Here is a 17,735-nt window from a genome sequence, read left to right as displayed (position 1 = left end):
CCAGCTGCCGCGGAGACATAAACACCGGCGCGACCGGGCAGCCGGTCCCACCGCGCTCACGCCCGGGCACACTCGCTGGCCGGCCCCCCGGCACGACCGTGTCATCGCCCGCCGCAGCCGGGTGCTCGCGATCCGGACCCCGGTGCAGCCTGCGATCCGGACCCCGGTGCACCCTGCGATTCGGACCCCGGTCCCACCTGCGATCCGGACCCGGTTCTGCGATTCGGAGGTGCACCCTGCGATCCGGACCCCGGTCACCTGTGATCCGGACCCCGGTCCGCCCTGCGATCCGGACCCCGGTGCATCCTGCGATTCGGACCCCGGTGCACTCTGCGATTCGGATTCGGATGCACCCTGCGATTCGGATTCGGATGCGGATTAAAATGCACCCTGCGCGACAGCTACGATGTGGTCTCAAGAGCTCCACAGCGCGCTCTCGGGTGTCCTGCGGTGCGCTCTCAAGTGCCTGGTTCGGGATATTTTACCAGGCGATGTGTTCAATTACAAGACGCGGGGACTGGATGGGGCGGGGTCTTTCTCAACTGGTAGGTCATTCATTGTTCCGAATAATGTCACGTCACTTGGAAAGGTGTTATAGCTGTCTCTCTTGCCATTTAAGCTTCCCTGCCCGTTATTGCCCAACTGAGAAAGTTTTAAGATTCTATGTCCCTCGTGTTGTGTCTCATGAAATCGCCCTTTCCGCCAAACCCTCGTGCCGAGCTTCCTGTGGTCGGCCTTCTGGCATCCCTCGTACCGCGCCCCTTCGAGTCACCCCGTTATTCATCGCTGGTAAATACCGCGCCCACTGAATCACACTTCCGGTTTCCCTTCCCCGCGCCTCAACTGACGTCACCCCACCGGTGAACCCCTCTCCGCGCCTCAGCTGACGTCACCCTTCAGTCCGTCCTTCTCCCGCACACCTCAGCTGACGTCTTCCCTTCTCCGCCTCTACTCCTGACCTCAGCTGACGTCTTCCCTTCTCCGGACCTCAGCTGACGTCTTCCCTTCGATTCGCATCTGCATCTGCCCTGCATCTTATCTGACGTCTTCCCTTCGAAACGCCTCTGCTCCGTCCCTCAGCTGACGTCTTCCCTTCGATCCGCCTCTGCCCTGCACCTCAGCTGACGTCTTCCCTTCGATCCGCCTCTACCCCGCATCTTAGCTGACGTCTTCCCTTCGATCCGCCTCTGCCCTGCACCTCAGCTGACGTCTTCCCTTCGATCCGCCTCTGCCCCGGACCTCAGCTGACGTCTTCCCTTCGATCCGCCTCTGCCCCGGACCTCAGCTGACGTCTTCCCTTCGATCCGCCTCTGCCCCGGACCTCAGCTGACGTCTTCCCTTCGATCCGCCTCTGCCCCGCCACCTCAGCTGACGTCTTCTCCCTTCGATCCGCCTCTCCCCCCCCGCATCTTAGCTGACGTCTTCCCTTCGATCCGCCTCTGCCCCGGACCTCAGCTGACGTCTTCCCTTCGATCCGCCTCTGCCCTGCACCTCAGCTGACGTCTTCCCTTCGATCCGCCTCTGCCCTGCACCTCAGCTGACGTCTTCCCTTCGATCCGCCTCTGCCCCGACCTCAGCTGACGTCTTCCCTTCGATCCGCCTCTGCCCCGGACCTCGCTGAGCGCCGGTGCACCGCCGTCGGCAGACGAGCGGCTCCTGCGAGTCACTGAACATGGTGGAGAAGCGTAGCTCGGTGCAGGACAGCAGCCTGTCGCTGGCGTCGGACGGACAGGCCGAGACGGCGCTGCAGCCGCACGTGCCGCAGGTGCCCAGCCTCGTCACCGCCCCTGCATCCAGCACATCGAGGCGTACGGCCTGCAGACGGTGGGCATCTTCCGCGTCAGCAGCAGCAAGAAGCGCGCACGCCAGGTGAGGCCGCGCCGGCGCGTTCAGTCACGGTGCCGGGGCTTCCGTCATTCTCCCTTTACCTGAAAGACCAGTTGTGTGTGTGGGGGGGGGGGGGGGGCGAAATGTGACGTCTGCATTTCGCGTGTGAAGTATGGGTTGTCGAACAAATAATTTAAGTGCAGGACGGACAGTGGCGCGACTGCATCAACCCTCGTTCCCATTCCAGCGCCGTTGTTCGTGTCTTTGCTCACAAGTCTTTCGTGAATGAGAAACGGAAGCCCGAGTTTGTAAAGTGGCTGATTTGATTAGTGACACTCGCCGTCACTCCAATTCAGCTGTGCACAGTTGCAGCAATCGCATAGCAGCTAGGCCGGGTCCCGACCAACGCAATCTGCTGCCAGGTCGCCTGTGCCCAGCAGTCTCCTTACAACTACTCGTGGACCCTTCGATTACTTTAACCTTACCTGTACCGATGGATGACAGCTTAAGATCGACCAGCGCGGGCCCCCGCCATCCGACGCCCCGTCCTCCTGCCATGCCCCGCTGACGCTCCTGCTCCGCATCTGCAGCTGCGGGAGGAGTTCGACAGCGGCGCTGACGTCACACTGGGGGGAGGAGCTGTGTCCTCACGACGTGGCAACGCTCATCAAGGAGTACTTCCGCGAACCTGCCCGAGCCGCTCGCTGCCACACGATCTCTACCAGCCCTTCCTGGCCACACAGAGTGAGGCGCCGCCCGGCCGCCAGCGGGCGGGTGCTGTTCGTGCAGGAGTGGCGGCGCTTTGAGGGCGAGGCGTGCGTGCGCGTGGCGTGCGTGCGCGTGCGAACCGGGCGGTGTCGCCGTGAGGGAGTACGTATGATGCGAGCATCGGGCCTCGCGAATGCGCGCACCTACATGCGGGCTTGCATATGCGAGGTGTGCGTCCGGCTTTGTCCTGCGTGGCGTCCGTACCTCATGTCCGGCCGTGCGCCTGTTGTGTTGTCCAAGTGCTTTCAGGCAATCCGCTCCACGTGCATTGAATTGCTTGAAAAGCTGTGATGCGCAAACATTGGAGGTCAAGCCTAAGGCTATAGCCATTGGCTCTGGATCAAACAGCAGCAAACACTTCACGTTCAACGTGCGATCCTCCGCGTGGCATTGATGAAAGCTGTTCGCGCCCGGTGCCCCCAAACGCGTAACTACCGTATTCTTGGAACGCGACGTCGGTTCTCGGGAAGACCCACATAATACCGCGCCGACAAGCACGGGCGTCCCTGGTGAGCGTGAACGCTCACCAGGGACGCCGCGCGGGTGACTGACCTGGCCGGACTGACCTCGACCAACGTGTTGACCTGCGTAGGAAGCATCGGCGCCGTGCAATACCACCTGCCCCGCCACCCCCACAACATACCCCCCCCCCCCCCCCATTCCGGACCGTCCTCGCCGCTGACGCAAGCTGGCGGCGTGCGCAGAGATCCGGAACCGGCGGCAGCAGTTCGACTGTCTGCAGAACCTGATCCGCCTGCTGGCCGTGCCCAACCCGCGACACGCTGTGGGCGTACTCAGCTTCCTGAAGAAGGTGGCTGACGGCGCGTTGCGACCGGCGCACACACCACCGGCGACTGGCTCACCGGCAACCGCATGGACAGCAACAACCTGGCCACGCTGTTCGCGCCCAACATGCTGCACTCGCTGGCCAAGCTCGGCAGCGAGCTCAGTCAGCAGACGGCCGAGCGCAATTGACGTCATCAACGTCATCCGCAGCCTCATCGACCATCAACAAAGACCTGTTCGAGGTGCGGCGCCGCCCGCCACTTATGACGGTCGCGTGACGTCACGGGCGAACATGGCACCTCCCCGTGCTGAGGCAGCTCGGGCTGTTATTTATACCCTGTCAAACGCCCGCTCAACCGTCTAAGGGACTAGCGGGCCTGTTTGGTTTTTCCTGTATGTTGGAGCTTGTGGCAGATTGCCTCTTAAATTCGGATGAGTTTTTGTGTTGATGGATTGTCTGACATTCCTCAACGGATTCCATACTCGACGTATGTTTGTCCCACTTCCTCCATGGCTACCGCGCACAGTCAGCGTTATCAGGCTTATAGTTCCACTTCCCTGATCCACACCTCAATCGCCCGTACTTCGGCATCGTGCGTCCCCCATCGCCAAGTTCCCACGAGAGCTCTTGGCAGAGTACATTTTCAAAATCTAGCTCAATTCAGTTATCACAATTAGATCTGATCCATTCGAAAATCGGCGTATCAAATCCAATTAAGTTCTGGTCCATCTGATCGAAAATTTCCTTTCCGGCCCAGTTCGATTCATAGATTGAACTTAAATCCCGTATTAACCCATCTTTGAAGACCCCGTGACCCAGTTCTACCTCAGTCCCTCACCTCCCTCATTTGCCCCCCCCCCCTCCCCTCGCCTAGGCGGCCTCAGCACCTATCTCGCTCACTCGGTCGTCTTTGCGACTGCAGGTGCCGGCCGAGCTGCTGCAAGAGGCCTACCAGCTGTTGATGGAGAAGCAGCCGGAGGCGCTGGACGTGCTGCTGCGCCGACGGATGCAGAATGGCGGCGACGAGTGAGTGCGCGCACGCATCGCAGATGCCTCGCAGGCCGGGGCGGCCGCGGAGAGAAAGAGAGAGAGAGAGAGAGAGAGAGAGAGAGAGAGAGGAGAGAGGAGAGAGAGAGAGAGAGAGAGAGAGGAGAGAGAGAGGAGGAGATAGAGAGGAGAGGAGAGAGAGAGAGAGAGAGGAGAGAGAGAGAGAGAGAGGGGTGTCACTCCGATGACGCTTCGCTAGTGCCATCACGGCCCGAGGCCCGCAGCTGAGACTGATAAGATCACGCTCTTGTTCGCTGGTACTTGCATCCTGAATCAAACCGTGTGTGTTTTTGGCGAGTTCCAAAATCCCCGTATGTTGATGGATATACTGTTCAACCTGCGGTATACTCTCGGCGCGAAAGTACATGTTTCAGGAAGACTACCTTACGCTCACGCGGCGCTGGCGTGCGGTACGCGTTACAATGGCGTTTTTTACGTCGCGGCCTGTCTCTAAGAAAAGGCTGGCTGGAGCGTACACGAGTGAACGCGCACCACAGCGGTGCGTCCCTGTCCCTCACGACCTGTCCACCGCGCAGTGTCGACATCGAGCAGGACACCAGCAGCTCGGTGTTCGAGGGGAGTGAATGCAACTCACTGCCAGCCACAGCCGCCGAGCGTGAACGGTAAGTCCGTCTGGGCGGTCTGGAGGGTTTTGTGAACGGTTGGTCCGTACAAACGGGCCGGAGTGTCGTATAGATAAGACGGTAGTATTAGCCTTAATCCTCGGAAAAACCAGGAGAACAGAGAAATAGTTAGGTTGATATTTCGCAACATCCCTTTCTCGGAACGATATCAGAAGGGAATATCACAGGATACCCTGTGATACCACAGGATACAGGAGTGTTTTGTGAACGGTGTGTCCGCGCAGACGGTCCGGAGCGTTTTGTGAATGGTGTGTCCGTGCAGACGGCCCGAAGTGTTTTGTGAATGGTGAGTACATGTAGACGGTCCGGAGTGTTTTGTGATCGGGCGGTCCGTACAGACGGTCCGAGCGCTTTGTGATCCGGTGGTCTGTACAAACGGTCCGGAATTTTTTTGTGATCGGTCGGTCCTTGCAGACGGTCCGGAGTGTTTTGTGATCGGTTGGTCCTTGCAGACGGTCCGGAGCGTTTTTTGAACGGTCGGTCCGTGCAGACGGTCCGAGTGTTTTGTGATCGGTTGGTCCTTGCAGACGGTCCGGAGCGTTTTTTGAACGGTTGGTCCGTGCAGACGGTCCGAGTGTTTTGTGATCGGTTGGTCCTTGCAGACGGTCCGGAGTGTTTTGTGATCGGTTGGTCCTTGCAGACGGTCCGGAGCGTTTTTTGAACGGTTGGTCCGTGCAGACGGTCTGAGTGTTTTGTGATCGGTTGGTCCTTGCAGACGGTCCGGAGTGTTTTGTGATCGGTTGGTCCTTGCAGACGGTCCGGAGGTTTTTGTGAATGGTGCGTCCGTGCAGACGGTCCGGAGTGTTTTGCTAATGGTGTGTCTATGCAGACGGTCCGGGGTGTTTTGTGATCGGTTGGTCCTTGCAGACGGTCCGGAGTGTTTTGTGATCGATTGGTCCTTGCAGACGGTCCGGAGGTTTTTGTGAATGGTGCGTCCGTGCAGACGGTCCGGAGTGTTTTGCTAATGGTGTGTCTATGCAGACGGTCCGGAGCGTTTTTTGAACGGTTGGTCCGTGCAGACGGTCCGGGTGTTTTGTGATCGGTTGGTCCTTGCAGACGGTCCGGAGTGTTTTGTGATCGGTTGGTCCTTGCAGACGGTCCGGAGGTTTTTGTGAATGGTGCGTCCGTGCAGACGGTCCGGAGTGTTTTGCTAATTGTTTGTCTATGAAGACGGTCCGGAGTGTTTTGTGATCGGCTGGTCCTTGCAGACGGTCCGGAGGGTTTTTTGATCGGGCGGTCTGTATAGACGGTCCGCGTGTTTTGTTAACGGTTGGTCGGCAGTGACGGTCCGAATTGTTCCGGGAAGGTCAGCCGGTACTGATGGCACTTGGGTTCTGTGGACGGCTCTGGGCGGTTTGTAGACGGCTCTGGGTGGCATGTAGACGCCTCTGGGTGGTTTGTAGACGGATCTGGGTGGTTTGTAGACGGATCTGGGTGGCTTGTAGACGGCTCTGGGTGGTTTGTAAATGGCTCTGAGTGCTTTGCAGACTGATAGCTACTGCAGAATGTCCTCGATACTGCCTGAATGAGTGATAGGCCTTGGCAGTTTTTGTTTTCAGGGAAGTGATGACCTCTTGGTTTTGCTATAAACATCTTGTCTAAGTTATGTCGTGAAATAGCATGACGCTGACAAGTAATTTTTCGATACAAAACAATGTTGATAAAATGGCTGAGCTGACCGACTGATAAAATGACGTATGGTGAAACGAGATAACACTGCACTGTGAATGTGAACCTCGCTGTGAACCAACCTCGCTGAATGTGAGGGACCAACCGCACGTTGAATACTTCCAGAACACGTGAGGGCGGTGATGAAGAGCGAAGAGTGAGAAGAAGAGAGGCGGTGAGACACGACCCAAGCACCAGCCAGCCAGTGGCGGAGAGGTCACGCCGGTTCAGGTTGGTGCCAGTCACCCAGCGCGCTGGTGGAGGCGGCGGCTGCAAGGCTTTGTCCGGAGCCTCGTGAATACGGCCGTGTGGTTTTTCAACGAACTGGGCGTTGTTGTTTTCTGGAATCACAGTCAACCCGAGCGACTTTTCGGAGTTGTTGATAGGCTTTGGAATGTGACCGGAAGCTGTGCTCTGGCGAAATAACATCAATCTTACGAGCTAGAGCTTCTACAGATGATTGTTGTTCAATGTTCAACTCAAAGATCATCAGCAAAAGCGCACGGTTTTGATGAAATTCACCTCGTTAATGTTTCTAGCTCGCATCCCCCCGCAAACACGACCTTACACACGGCAACGACCCTACATGCGAACCCGGTAATGCCGTTTGACGTGCTGCGTGTGACCTCCCTTAACCTTTGACATGTTTGCCGCCGCGGCCGACAGGCGGCGCCAGGAGGGTGAGGCGGGTCGCGAGCGGAGCCGACGCCGCGACAAGTCCGGTTCACGTGAGGACGTGTCATCCGGCGGCGGCGGGGGTAGCGGCGGCGGCGGCGGTGGCTGGTTCCGCCGGCGCGTGCGCTCCTCCAGCTCCACGCGGCCCGGCTCGGAGGAGCAGCGCAGCAGCGAGGAGCGGTCGGCCGGCTCGCGCTGGTTCCGCCGGCGCGAGAAGTCCTCCTCCCAGGCGTCCGATTCAGGCTCGGAGGCGCGCGCTGGCCGGCGCGGCAGTCTGCAGGCAGCCGACCGGCCGCTGCTCATGCACACCGAGTGCCGGCAGCGCAGCAGCTCGGACCAGACGGTGGCCGTGCCGGCGCCGCTGCTGACCGGGCCGCAGCCGGCGCCGCGGCGCCTCAGTTCGCCTGAACTCGACGTCAGCGGCGTCATCACGGCCAGCCTTAGGATCCCGGCGGCGGCGGGGGCCGGGCGCGCCGCCTCCGCCCTCGCTGGCGGCGGTGCCGCGCCTGTCGAGCGCATCCCCTACATCGAGGAGTGTCAAACGGTGTCGGGTCGCGACGACGTGTTCGTGGTGCAGGTGGGCGGCGACGCGCGTCGGCGGTGCGACTCGAGCGGCTCCGAGGCGGCCGACGAGCAGGCCATCACGGGCTCGCTGAGCATCCAGCCTCTCAGCAAGTCGGCGTCCGGGATGGTGGGCGAGCAGGGCTTCGTCATAACGTCCGGCGGCGGCGAGGTCGGCCGGCCGCAAGTCAAGGTCACCCAGCCGCCAGCTGGTGACGCCAGCGAAGGCAGTCCGGAAGCACCGCCGCCCGCCTCCCCGCGCCGCTGCCGCCCGCGGCCGGCGGACCACGTCACACACGGCCAGCTGGTGCTGCCGTCTAGCGGCGCGGAGGTGGCGCGCTCTAGGACATCGCCGAACATCACGCATTACACGGTGGTGCCGCCGGCACGGCGGCGCCAGCCATCGGCGGAGCCGGTCGCGCGCCGCACGCGCCGCCCGGTCGGCCGCAGCGTGACGGCCAACGTGTTCGAGCTGCAGGCGTGCGAGAGTGACGCGCCGCAGGTCTGGAAGCGGCGGCAGCTGATCGCCAGCGACACCCAGACTGGCGTGTGACGACTGGCTGGCCGATCGCCGCCAGTACCAGCGTTCTGTGTAAATACCATGGGTGTCGATGTTTTCCAAGTACAACTTTTTGTATCTATCTGTGTATTTTCTCGTATTCAGCCGATGAAAAGGGGACGATGGAGTTGAATGTGCTTCTGGAGGGCAGGTAGGGAGGCCAACCCATGACATAATAGACGAGGCATTACTGTGCGTTATACGCACCACAGCCCTTTTTATTTTCCAGCACCATTTCACATCACTCGGCGCCTGTCGTAGCTGGCTGTTGCAACGTCTCCACATCTAATGAATTGTTTCCATATCGCCACATCGCCTTTCGCTGTCCAATGAAATGAACCATATCGCCTGCACTGGGCTTGCCAATCCTTGCTCTCCTCACGTCGGTCCAGTTTCCGCCTGTCTCAAGTTAATATCTGCACATATTTCGAGTTGACGTCAGAGTACGTCGGTTGGTAGGAGCTAACTACGGACACTGAATGAAAGACTCCCCTCTTTTGCGATTGCCACACATTCTACATATGCTGCGCTAGCACCACGGCAATCACATTGACTACGTTGGCGTGGCCCTAAATCTACCGGGTGGCCGGCATCAAACGACCGGGCTGCGCCGTTTTATGCTGATATGGCAATGTTCCAGTTGATGCTGCAGTTGACGGCCAACAGTGTCCAGTGACAGCACAGGCAGTCGTTGGCGCCAGGGACAGAATGATTGATGCTTTCAGTTTGGGATCACACAACCAGAGAACCTTTACAGCCTGGTGCTATCTGTAGTAACGCCAACTCTCCTTCCATTTATTAGGCGGATGCAAAGAATGCGAAAAGCGAAGAAGCGTCGCAGATCACTGATTTTCTCACATGAAGCAAAATGGCGTTGATGGAGTGACAATGATTTCCGAATCAAGCCTATGCAATAAACCCCCTTTTATTCAAGAGATCACCGTGCATAAGCCTGGCATGCTTCATTCTGCCGCGAATGCATCCTCTCAACACCTTTCTTAAACATGTATTTCGGTGACATAAAAACGGATCATATTCAGCTGGTAGACGACACTTAAAAAACTCATATATCTTGCAAAGCACAACAATTAAAGCCCTCTTGGGACCGTTTGGATGACGTCATGACGGCAGCATTTCGGCACAACTTCCACAACGACGCTTAGCAAAGCTCGCCACATTGCTAGTTCGAGATCAGGAGGCAAAACCCTCCGATGGTGGTGAAAACGCTTCAAAACATGACGTCAGCTCAAAAAATAATACCTACGTACGGATAACTAACGGATGCAAGCGGAACATCACTCATTGGTTTTCCACCGTCAAGATATAATGCCTAGGCTTGAATGACTTAATACACGCAAGCAAAGCACATCGCTTTGCCATCGTCCATCCTGGCCGTGATTTCTACATCGCTCGTGCTGCATACGCATCGGCAAGTAGCGATGGAAAGGCGGACTGGACCTACTGTCACCCCCCCCCCCCCCCCTCCCCCCGCAGGCAGCGCCTCGCTGATACCCCTCCCAGCGCGCGGCCCCGAGCTGTCACCGGCCCGGCCGGCAGCGATGCTCCCCAGGCAGCAGCCAGTGACGGACAGAGGCCGGCCCGGCGCCGGCCACACGACCGAGGGGCGCGCAGCCCCGCACTGTCGGCCCCCACCCCCCCTCCGCCTACAGCACCAGGGCCGTGCGCCGTGTCTGCACCATACCAGCGCCCATCCACCCGTCGCGGCAAGCGCGCCACTGCAGAGCTCGGATCGGGGCCAGCCCGACATCTGACGGGGAACGGAGGTACTACATGACAATACAAGCGACACGGGGGAGAACGCGAATCCGCCGGCCAGAGGCGTCCACGCCACTGGGGCAGTCGGCACGCGGCGCCCGCTATAGGAAGATGTGAGCGGGGCACTAGGCGGTGCCGCCACGGCCTCGCCGGCTGAGCAGCGGCCGCGAGCGGGCAGCGGGCCGGGCCGGCAGCGGAAACCCGCCGGCTGGCGCCGTGCAGCTCCGCGAAGCACCCTCGATCCACGCGCACGGCACGCCGGGCAGCGTTCGCCCGAATCGACCTGATGCCGCTCAGACCGTCCGCCGGTGCGGTCTGACTTCGGCGAGCGCCGAAGCACGCAGCGTCGATGTCTCCCGCTGAGCCAGCACGAACGGGATGGCAGCTGGACCGATCCTAGACCCGCGCAGTCGACCGGGCCGGGTACGCGGTCGGTGGAGGGCGGAGGGCGAGGCTCCCGCCACGGGACGCGGCGCGGACTGGACACGGCTCACCGACGCCGCCCGCCGCTATTCGTCGTCGCTGCCAGCTGCCGGATCCGCTTGGTCTTGCAGCTCCAGCACGTGGGAGATGGGATGGGGCTTGCCGTCCTCCCCGATCCGACACGGCTGGATGAGGCCGAGGCTGAAAACGGGACGGACGCGCGTACAGGCCATGCTCGCGGAGTCTGCCTCAAGACGGCTGGCTGGTCATGCGCTTCCCTCCCCACCTTCCGGCCAGTCGTACGCTTCCCACCCCCCCCCCCCCTCATCCCTTGGCTGGCCAGTCATACGCTTCCCTCCCCGTCCTTACATGAACAAGTCTCGAAGAGTGGAATTACTCGATGACATAACTGCTGTAAGACGAGGTTTAAAATGTGTGTCAAATACACTTTTGATCTCATGCAATCGACGTAGCCTGAGCCAAACGCAAATTAGATAGCGATCATGCAAATGATGTATATCGATAAGGCCGTTTGGGCACTCGATAATGCCATGCGAAACAGTATGGAGTCCCCAGTGATCATGCGCGTGTTTGGCTTCACTCTGAGCCGCGACCACAACCGACGCGCATTCACCGCCGATAAACGACGCCCTGCGGCCGTCCGTTGCGTACGGAGACCGTTCCGTAGCCGTCCGCCAGGCGGCGGCAGCAGCGGCGGCGGCCCGACTGCACACTCACTCAATGACTTGCTGATGAGGTTGGCCAGCTTCTCGGCCTCGTGCTCCTTGCGCTCCTCGGGACATGCCCTCCATGGGGTCGGACTGCTCAGGCTCCACCCGACCCGTGACCGGGTCCATCCTGGCCGGGCAGCAGGGCACCAGTGAGACCCGGGCGTGGCGACGGCAGGGCGCGACCAGACGGGGTCCTGGCCGGACCCACGATGGCCGCCTCCCGAGGCGAGGCCGCGTCGAAACACGTGTGCGTGTGCGTTAACGTTGTTTGGCGCGGCGTCCAAAGCTGACACAACGTGGAGGAAACCGAGACCCACAAACAGGAAATGTGGTTAATAAAATCTACTGTCAGGTACACCACTCGCTAGCTGGAGCTCGCCGCCAGACATCCCGAAGCGGTGGAAAAAACGCGTCCTCGAATATATCGCGACCAATGGAGCCTACCCGCTGCGTTGTGCTCTGAATTCCACCCACCACTCACGGCATCCCGGTCCCGGTACCTGTCCCGGTACTGGGCGTACTCATCCACGTCGTGATCCGGTACTGACCTGTCCCGGTATGACCTCTTTCGACTCCGACTTATCGCACCGCTGACGTCGTTTCCGGTACTGACCTATCCCGGTGCTGGGCGCACTCCTCCGCGCGGTGCCCCGGTGCCGACCTGCCCCGGCGCTGCGCGTATTCATCCACATCGTGATCCGGCACTGACAGGTCCCGGTCTGGGGCGTACTACTCCGTGTGGAGTCCCGGTACTGGCCTGCCTCGGCGCTGGGGCGTACTCCTCCGTGTGGTGTCCCGGTACTGACCTGTCCCGGTGCTCAGCGTACTCCTCCGTGTGGAGTCCCGGCGCTGACCTGTCCCAGTTCTGGGTGTACTCACTCACGTCATGTTCCGGTACTGACCTGTCCCGGTGCTGGGTTAGTACTTCCCTCCGTGCGGTGTCCCGGTACTGATCTGCCCCGATGCTGGGCGTACTTCTCCGTGTGGTGTCCCGATACTGACCTGTCCCGGTGCTGGGCGTACTCCTCCGTGGGATGTTCCCGGTACTGGGCCTGTCCCGGTACTGGGCGTTCTCCCGTGCCGCGTCCCCGTACTGACCTGCCCCGGTGCTGGACGTACTCTCCCGTGCCGTGTCCCCGTACTGACCTGTCCCGGTACTGGACGTACTCGTCCGTGTCGGAAGTCGGAGTCGGAGGAGTAGCCGGCGCTGCGCGGTCCGCACCAGCATGAGGGCCGCGCGCCGCCAGCAGGCCAGCCGCGTTCCCGTAGCCCGTGTACTTGACGAAGCGCCCCACTGTTGACAGTCAAACCAGCGTCACGCCAGGGGCGCGGCGGGCGCGGCGCCCAGATGGATGGGAGAGCTAACACAGCGGTAACCACACCGGCGCCCATCAGGCGGTCCGAGGACGTCAGCTGGACGACAAACGGGACTCCGGCTGGGTCCTGTCCGCGCGGCCAGGTCAGAGACGCACAACTGATAATCACTGACGTCAAACGTGGAAGTGCGGCGTTGAGGCGGGTCGAGACAGTACACAAATGTGACACTTGACCACGAAATCCACAGCCCTGTGCCTCCAGATGCTCCTCAGCCATACCGTCCTCCTTGCACAGGATGAAGAGGGAAGTGAGCGGCCAAGGTCCTTGACCTCTGACACCGGCGGAGGTCATCAGCTTGACCAGCTGACTCTTCAGCGAGTTGCCCTGCTCGGGACGAAGCATAACGTCTCGTCTCGGCGGCAGGGATCTGAAACACGGCCAAACGGTTACAGTGGTTACACAGCCGAAGTTCTCTGCTGGAGGACGCGCCAAGCAAATGCGCATGCTTCGACATGGCCACCACACGCGGTCGGTCCCATCTGAGCGCACAAAGCCGCAGTCAGAAGTGAAATCCTAACAGATGTAACGCCTTCTAAATGCCTCAAGCACACCTGGCGTTCCAGACAGAACTTTAATTGAACCCGTCTCCGCACATCCACGCTTCACCGAAGTCCACTAAACGGGCCGGCAATAAATAAACATTCCATACCTCACCAAACTTGTCTTCAAACTGACAGTCGGCACCTGGTGCCAGCAATGAGCGGCGCCTCAGGACGGCCCACCCCGCCCCCCCTAGTCTCGCTCGACTGGCCCACAGATCACACACCCCGCCCCCACAGTCCACCCCACAGCCAGACGCTGCGGACCGCGCTCGCTCCTCGTCGTCGGCCGGCTCCCAGCCGGCGGCGCCGTCACCTTGACCCTGAAGTAGCGCCGGATGGTGCGGCACGCCTTGCTGGAGTGGCAGAGCAGCAGCAGCACGGGCGTCAGCTGCTCCCGCTGGCTGACGGCCGACTGCGGCTGGCGGCCGGCGCCAGGGCAGGCGTTAGGGTCATGCACGTGCGCGACAGCGGCGGCGGCGGGCGGAGACAGGAGGCGTCACACAGAGCCGCAGGGCGCACTCAGACGCCACAGCTTCTCAGCCGTATCAGGCAGCTGACGCTAGCTCGACGTATTCACGGCAAGGGCAGAACAGACCATTTTGTACGCTCATCAGGACAGCGCGATGCAGCAGAATACAGCAAAGTACGATGTAAGCACAGCATCACACAATGCGGCGCGGTGAAGGCAGGAGCTAAACGCATCACATCACGTTTTAAATGAATGTGACGCACATCACCACGTCCCTTTCCTGAAACGCCGTCGACTGCGTCGGCCATATCGGCGCTCAGGGACCTGGCGCAGGCGGGATTCGAACTCGAGCCCCCACATGGGCGCCCGACGCGCTAGCCACTTGGCCATCACACCACAACCTCACATCACATCACAGCACAGCACAGAACAACATGGTAGGCAACTGACCCCAGCACCACACTGCACGGAGCGCAACAGGGCACAGCACATCCCAGTCCAGCACTGCATGGCACAGCACCCAGTCCAGCACTACACGGCACAGCACACCCCGGTCCAGCACCACACCGCACAGCACACCCCCATCCAGCACCACATGGCAGTGAGCTCACCTGCTGTATCTTGTCAGTGAGGATGCCGAGCACAGCGTCGAGCGCGGCCGTGTCGCCCTCGGCGTCGGCCCGGGCGCCGGCCGTCTCCGGAACCACCAGCGCCGTGTAACAGCTGGACGGCACCGTCGTCAGCACCTGCACCACGTAGCTGAAACACAGACGCACCGTCACCAGCCGCACTCCAGCCTCGGCCGGTCACTCCGCCTGAGCTCGACCTGAACTGTCAGTACGAGCCTCCACAGCTCGCCGGCATACCGTGGTAGGAATGGCATGGTAGTCTGAGTTTTAGGTCCGTAGGGGATGGTTTAGGGTCTTCCTTATGGCACGTATCAGCATTAGTCACGTCGTTTCGGGCGTCTATGCATACAACACAACCAGCAAAATAATGCCAAGCCTAGATTCCGTCACAAGCGTCCACTTGAAAAAAACATCCTTCAGACAGCTGCGGGACATTCCGCAAATACCAAAAATTTCGAAAGAAAGTTTTTCATCGTGCTAACGAGGAGCGGTGTGAGCGTCGAGTACAGCTCCCGGTGTGCCGATAAGCCTGTCTTCGTCTTTCCAGCTCGGTTGATAGAGCATCGAGCGCTCTGGCCAATGTGTGGCAGGCACGGAGGGATGTGTTTCGAAACCCAGCTGGTGCGGCCAGACACTGACGGTCAACTGGCAGTTGACCAAGAGGGCAGCACTGCAACACGGTCGGCCAGGGCGCGGCACTGCGCAGCATGCTAAAATTCGCTGTAAAAAAATTGTCCATAGTATTGGAATTCTCTACGAGGTGGCAGGAACAGAACCTTCGCAACAAGCCACCAGCAGCGAAGACTGCGATGCAAGAGCCATTCCAGCAAAACATGCGGCCAAATTTAGACTACGAAAATCGACGAAAGTTTGACAAAATCCCTAACATGGCGAAAAGCCGTCATATCCTGTATCACAACCGGCATGCAGGCAACGCCAACGCGCCTCCCCCACGCTGCTCTAACCAGACCAGCCGTTCGGTATCGGGAAAGGGATGGGGAAGGGGGTCTCACTTGAGCAGGTCGGCCGGGCTGTGCGGCAGCACCAGGTACTCGCGCAGCACCTCGGTCAGTCGCATCAGGTGGCCCTCGTCCTCCTCGTCGGGCGAGGCAAGCGACACCGAGAGGGCGTACACCGTCTTCAGCACCTCGGAGGCCAGCTCGACGCCCCGCGCCTGCCGCAGTCGTGACAGGCTCACCAGAGCTCAGCCCAGCTGGCCACCGTGGGCACGAAGGTGTGGCACAGCGACGAAGTCACTGTCACTGTACCTCAAATCCTTAAACATGAGCCACATCGCCAGATAGTACAAATTGAGCCCAAGCGACTAGATGCTTCTCAGCCAGTGGTCAAAGGCCGGGAACTTTTGGACAGTCAACGTGGAGGCGCCCAATCAGTTTGATATTGCGAAATGATAAGGCGGAAACATCATTATCCAGAACGATCTTAACACGTCTTGGGTCCCTGAACAACAAAACGCAAACCACAAATCACAAAGTTCTCACAGCTGCGACGGACAGACAACCACAAGCGTATCACAGGATCACGAAGGCAGTGGCCAGGTCTGACCCGCCGCCGGCTGCCCACCCTGACGTCGGCCGGGCCGGCCGGAGCGGCGATGCACGTGCTCAGCAGCAGGTCCAGCACCTCCGTCATGTACGTCAGACCGTGGTAGTCGTGCACCAGCGCTGGCCTGCGTCAAGACGGGCCCCCGGTGAGATAGGGTGGGGAAGCGGACGCGCCGCTGAGAGCGGACATTCGCGGTGGAAGGAAACAGGTTCGGCTGCTCGCTGTCTGTGGGAAATCTGTGATTATGCATGCTGCATGGTACTTGCATGGTCTATACGAATGTCTGTACATTGTTTGCATGGCTCATTTGCTAATACCACGGCTTCATTATGTTGGTTTAATGCCTACTGGTATGGAGAAAAAGGCCCGAGTCACGACTTAAACCACTGCCTTTGTTTCGGACAAGATCTGGCCAAGATTGCATAGACCTACTCAACGACAATCTATCTCGATGGGCTAGACAAAACACGGAAAAATACCTCTTGACGCAAACGTCCAAATTCCTACCGCCATCACAACCATCCAAATCACGCCCAAATCCATGTTAGCTAACACAAACAGCCAGCCGTCAACCTGGTGAGGCTCTACCAACTCCGCAGGAGCTCCGGACAATGCAGGGAAGCCGGCCGGCCGAGCACAGGGTGGCCAGTTGGCCCCACCTGATGTCCGGACACAGGGTGGACAGCCATCCTCCCATCTTATCTCCGGACATAGGGTGGCCAGCCAGTCACTCATCTGACCTCTGGGCACAGGGTGGCCAGCAAGCCTGCTCACCTGACCTCTGGGCACAGGGTGGCCAGTTGGCCTCACCTGATCTCCTGACACAGGGTGGCCAGCCAGCCTCTCATCTGCCCTCTGGGCACAGGGTGGCCTGCTGGCCTCCTCACCTGATCTCCGGGCACAGGGTGGCCAGCAGGAAGAGCAGCCGCACGGAGAACAGCTTGACGCCGTGCGTGAGCTCGGGCTCGCGGAAGGCGCGCAGGCGCAGCGTCAGGCCCTGCAGGCAGGCGGCGCTCTGGGCGGCCAGCTGGCGCGCCGCCCGGCTCTGGTGGCTCAGGTTACACAGGCACTTGACCGCCTCCTCCACCACTGCGGCCGGCAGATGGCGTCAGCACACGGCCGGGCCGTCGCCTGATGCTCATGAGGCGCTACATGCTGGCTTTGTGAGAGTCGGTTCCCTCGAGACGCAGCGACTGACAGCACGTCACCGCCGTTACGTCAAGCGCCTACGCTGCCCTAGCGTCGCTGGGGTTACCCGTCACGCACCCGTGTAGTCGGGGTTGTTGTCGGGCCGCTCCTCCAGGCTGTCTTGTGTCTGTAGTCCGGCCAGCACCACCAGCCGCTCCACGCGCTGCCGGCTGACCAGCCGGTCCAGGCCATCCTTGTCCCGGCTGCCGGCACGCCGCCCGCCGGTCACCCCTAGCACCGCCACAGCAGCATCGGCAGCACACGGAGAAACGGTGGCGGCACCTGGGACGCGCCTGGACAGATTCCGCTGGTGCTCGCCGAGGAGTATGCCTTTCCACGACATAGGGCGATGGCGTATGAGACACTGCGTCGGCGTGGCCGTGGGTTTGCGCTGTGCGACAGACGCCGCCTCAGCCTGCATGAGGGACTCACGTGAGGATGCGGAGCGACCGAGCGCCGCCACGAGGACGGCGGCGCCGGCGCCGTCAGCTCCAGCCA

The 17,735-nt window shown here is 60.3% G+C and overlaps 1 protein-coding gene across 1 annotated transcript; it reads right to left on the bottom strand.

Annotated features, from left to right (window-relative positions):
• Nucleotides 1–10,821: 10,821 nt before the first annotated feature.
• LOC119091486 (synembryn-A) lies at nt 10,822–17,721 on the bottom strand. Its single transcript, XM_037214287.1, has 10 exons — nt 17,670–17,721; nt 17,316–17,440; nt 16,937–17,138; nt 16,068–16,173; nt 15,497–15,657; nt 14,466–14,613; nt 13,628–13,803; nt 13,062–13,210; nt 12,613–12,760; nt 10,822–10,936 (listed from the first exon to the last, which is right to left on the bottom strand). The coding sequence occupies exons 4-10, from the start codon at nt 16,134–16,136 to the stop codon at nt 10,822–10,824; spliced, it is 966 nt and encodes a 321-aa protein (XP_037070182.1). The 5' UTR covers nt 16,137–16,173; nt 16,937–17,138; nt 17,316–17,440; nt 17,670–17,721.
• Between the last annotated feature and the right edge of the window lie 14 nt (nt 17,722–17,735).

The sequence above is a fragment of the Pollicipes pollicipes genome, unplaced genomic scaffold (genome assembly GCF_011947565.3).
Source record: "Pollicipes pollicipes isolate AB1234 unplaced genomic scaffold, Ppol_2.1 Scaffold_3447;HRSCAF=4054_pilon_pilon_pilon, whole genome shotgun sequence".
In the NCBI taxonomy this organism is placed as follows: domain Eukaryota; kingdom Metazoa; phylum Arthropoda; class Thecostraca; order Pollicipedomorpha; family Pollicipedidae; genus Pollicipes; species Pollicipes pollicipes.
Note: the sequence above shows the minus strand (reverse complement) of the source record. Positions and strands in the feature narration are given on the sequence as shown.

Excerpts from the sequence above, each read along its gene's own strand:
- LOC119091486 (XM_037214287.1), bottom strand. The coding sequence starts at position 16,136 with ATGACGGAGGTGCTGGACCTGCTGCTGAGCACGTGCATCGCCGCTCCG. Across the intron at positions 13,211-13,627 it reads CCGCAGCGTCTGGCTGTGGG|ATCCCTGCCGCCGAGACGAG; the intron begins GTGGACTGTGGG and ends GCCGTGTTTCAG. Across the intron at positions 12,761-13,061 it reads CATCCTGTGCAAGGAGGACG|TGGGGCGCTTCGTCAAGTAC; the intron begins GTATGGCTGAGG and ends GACTGTCAACAG.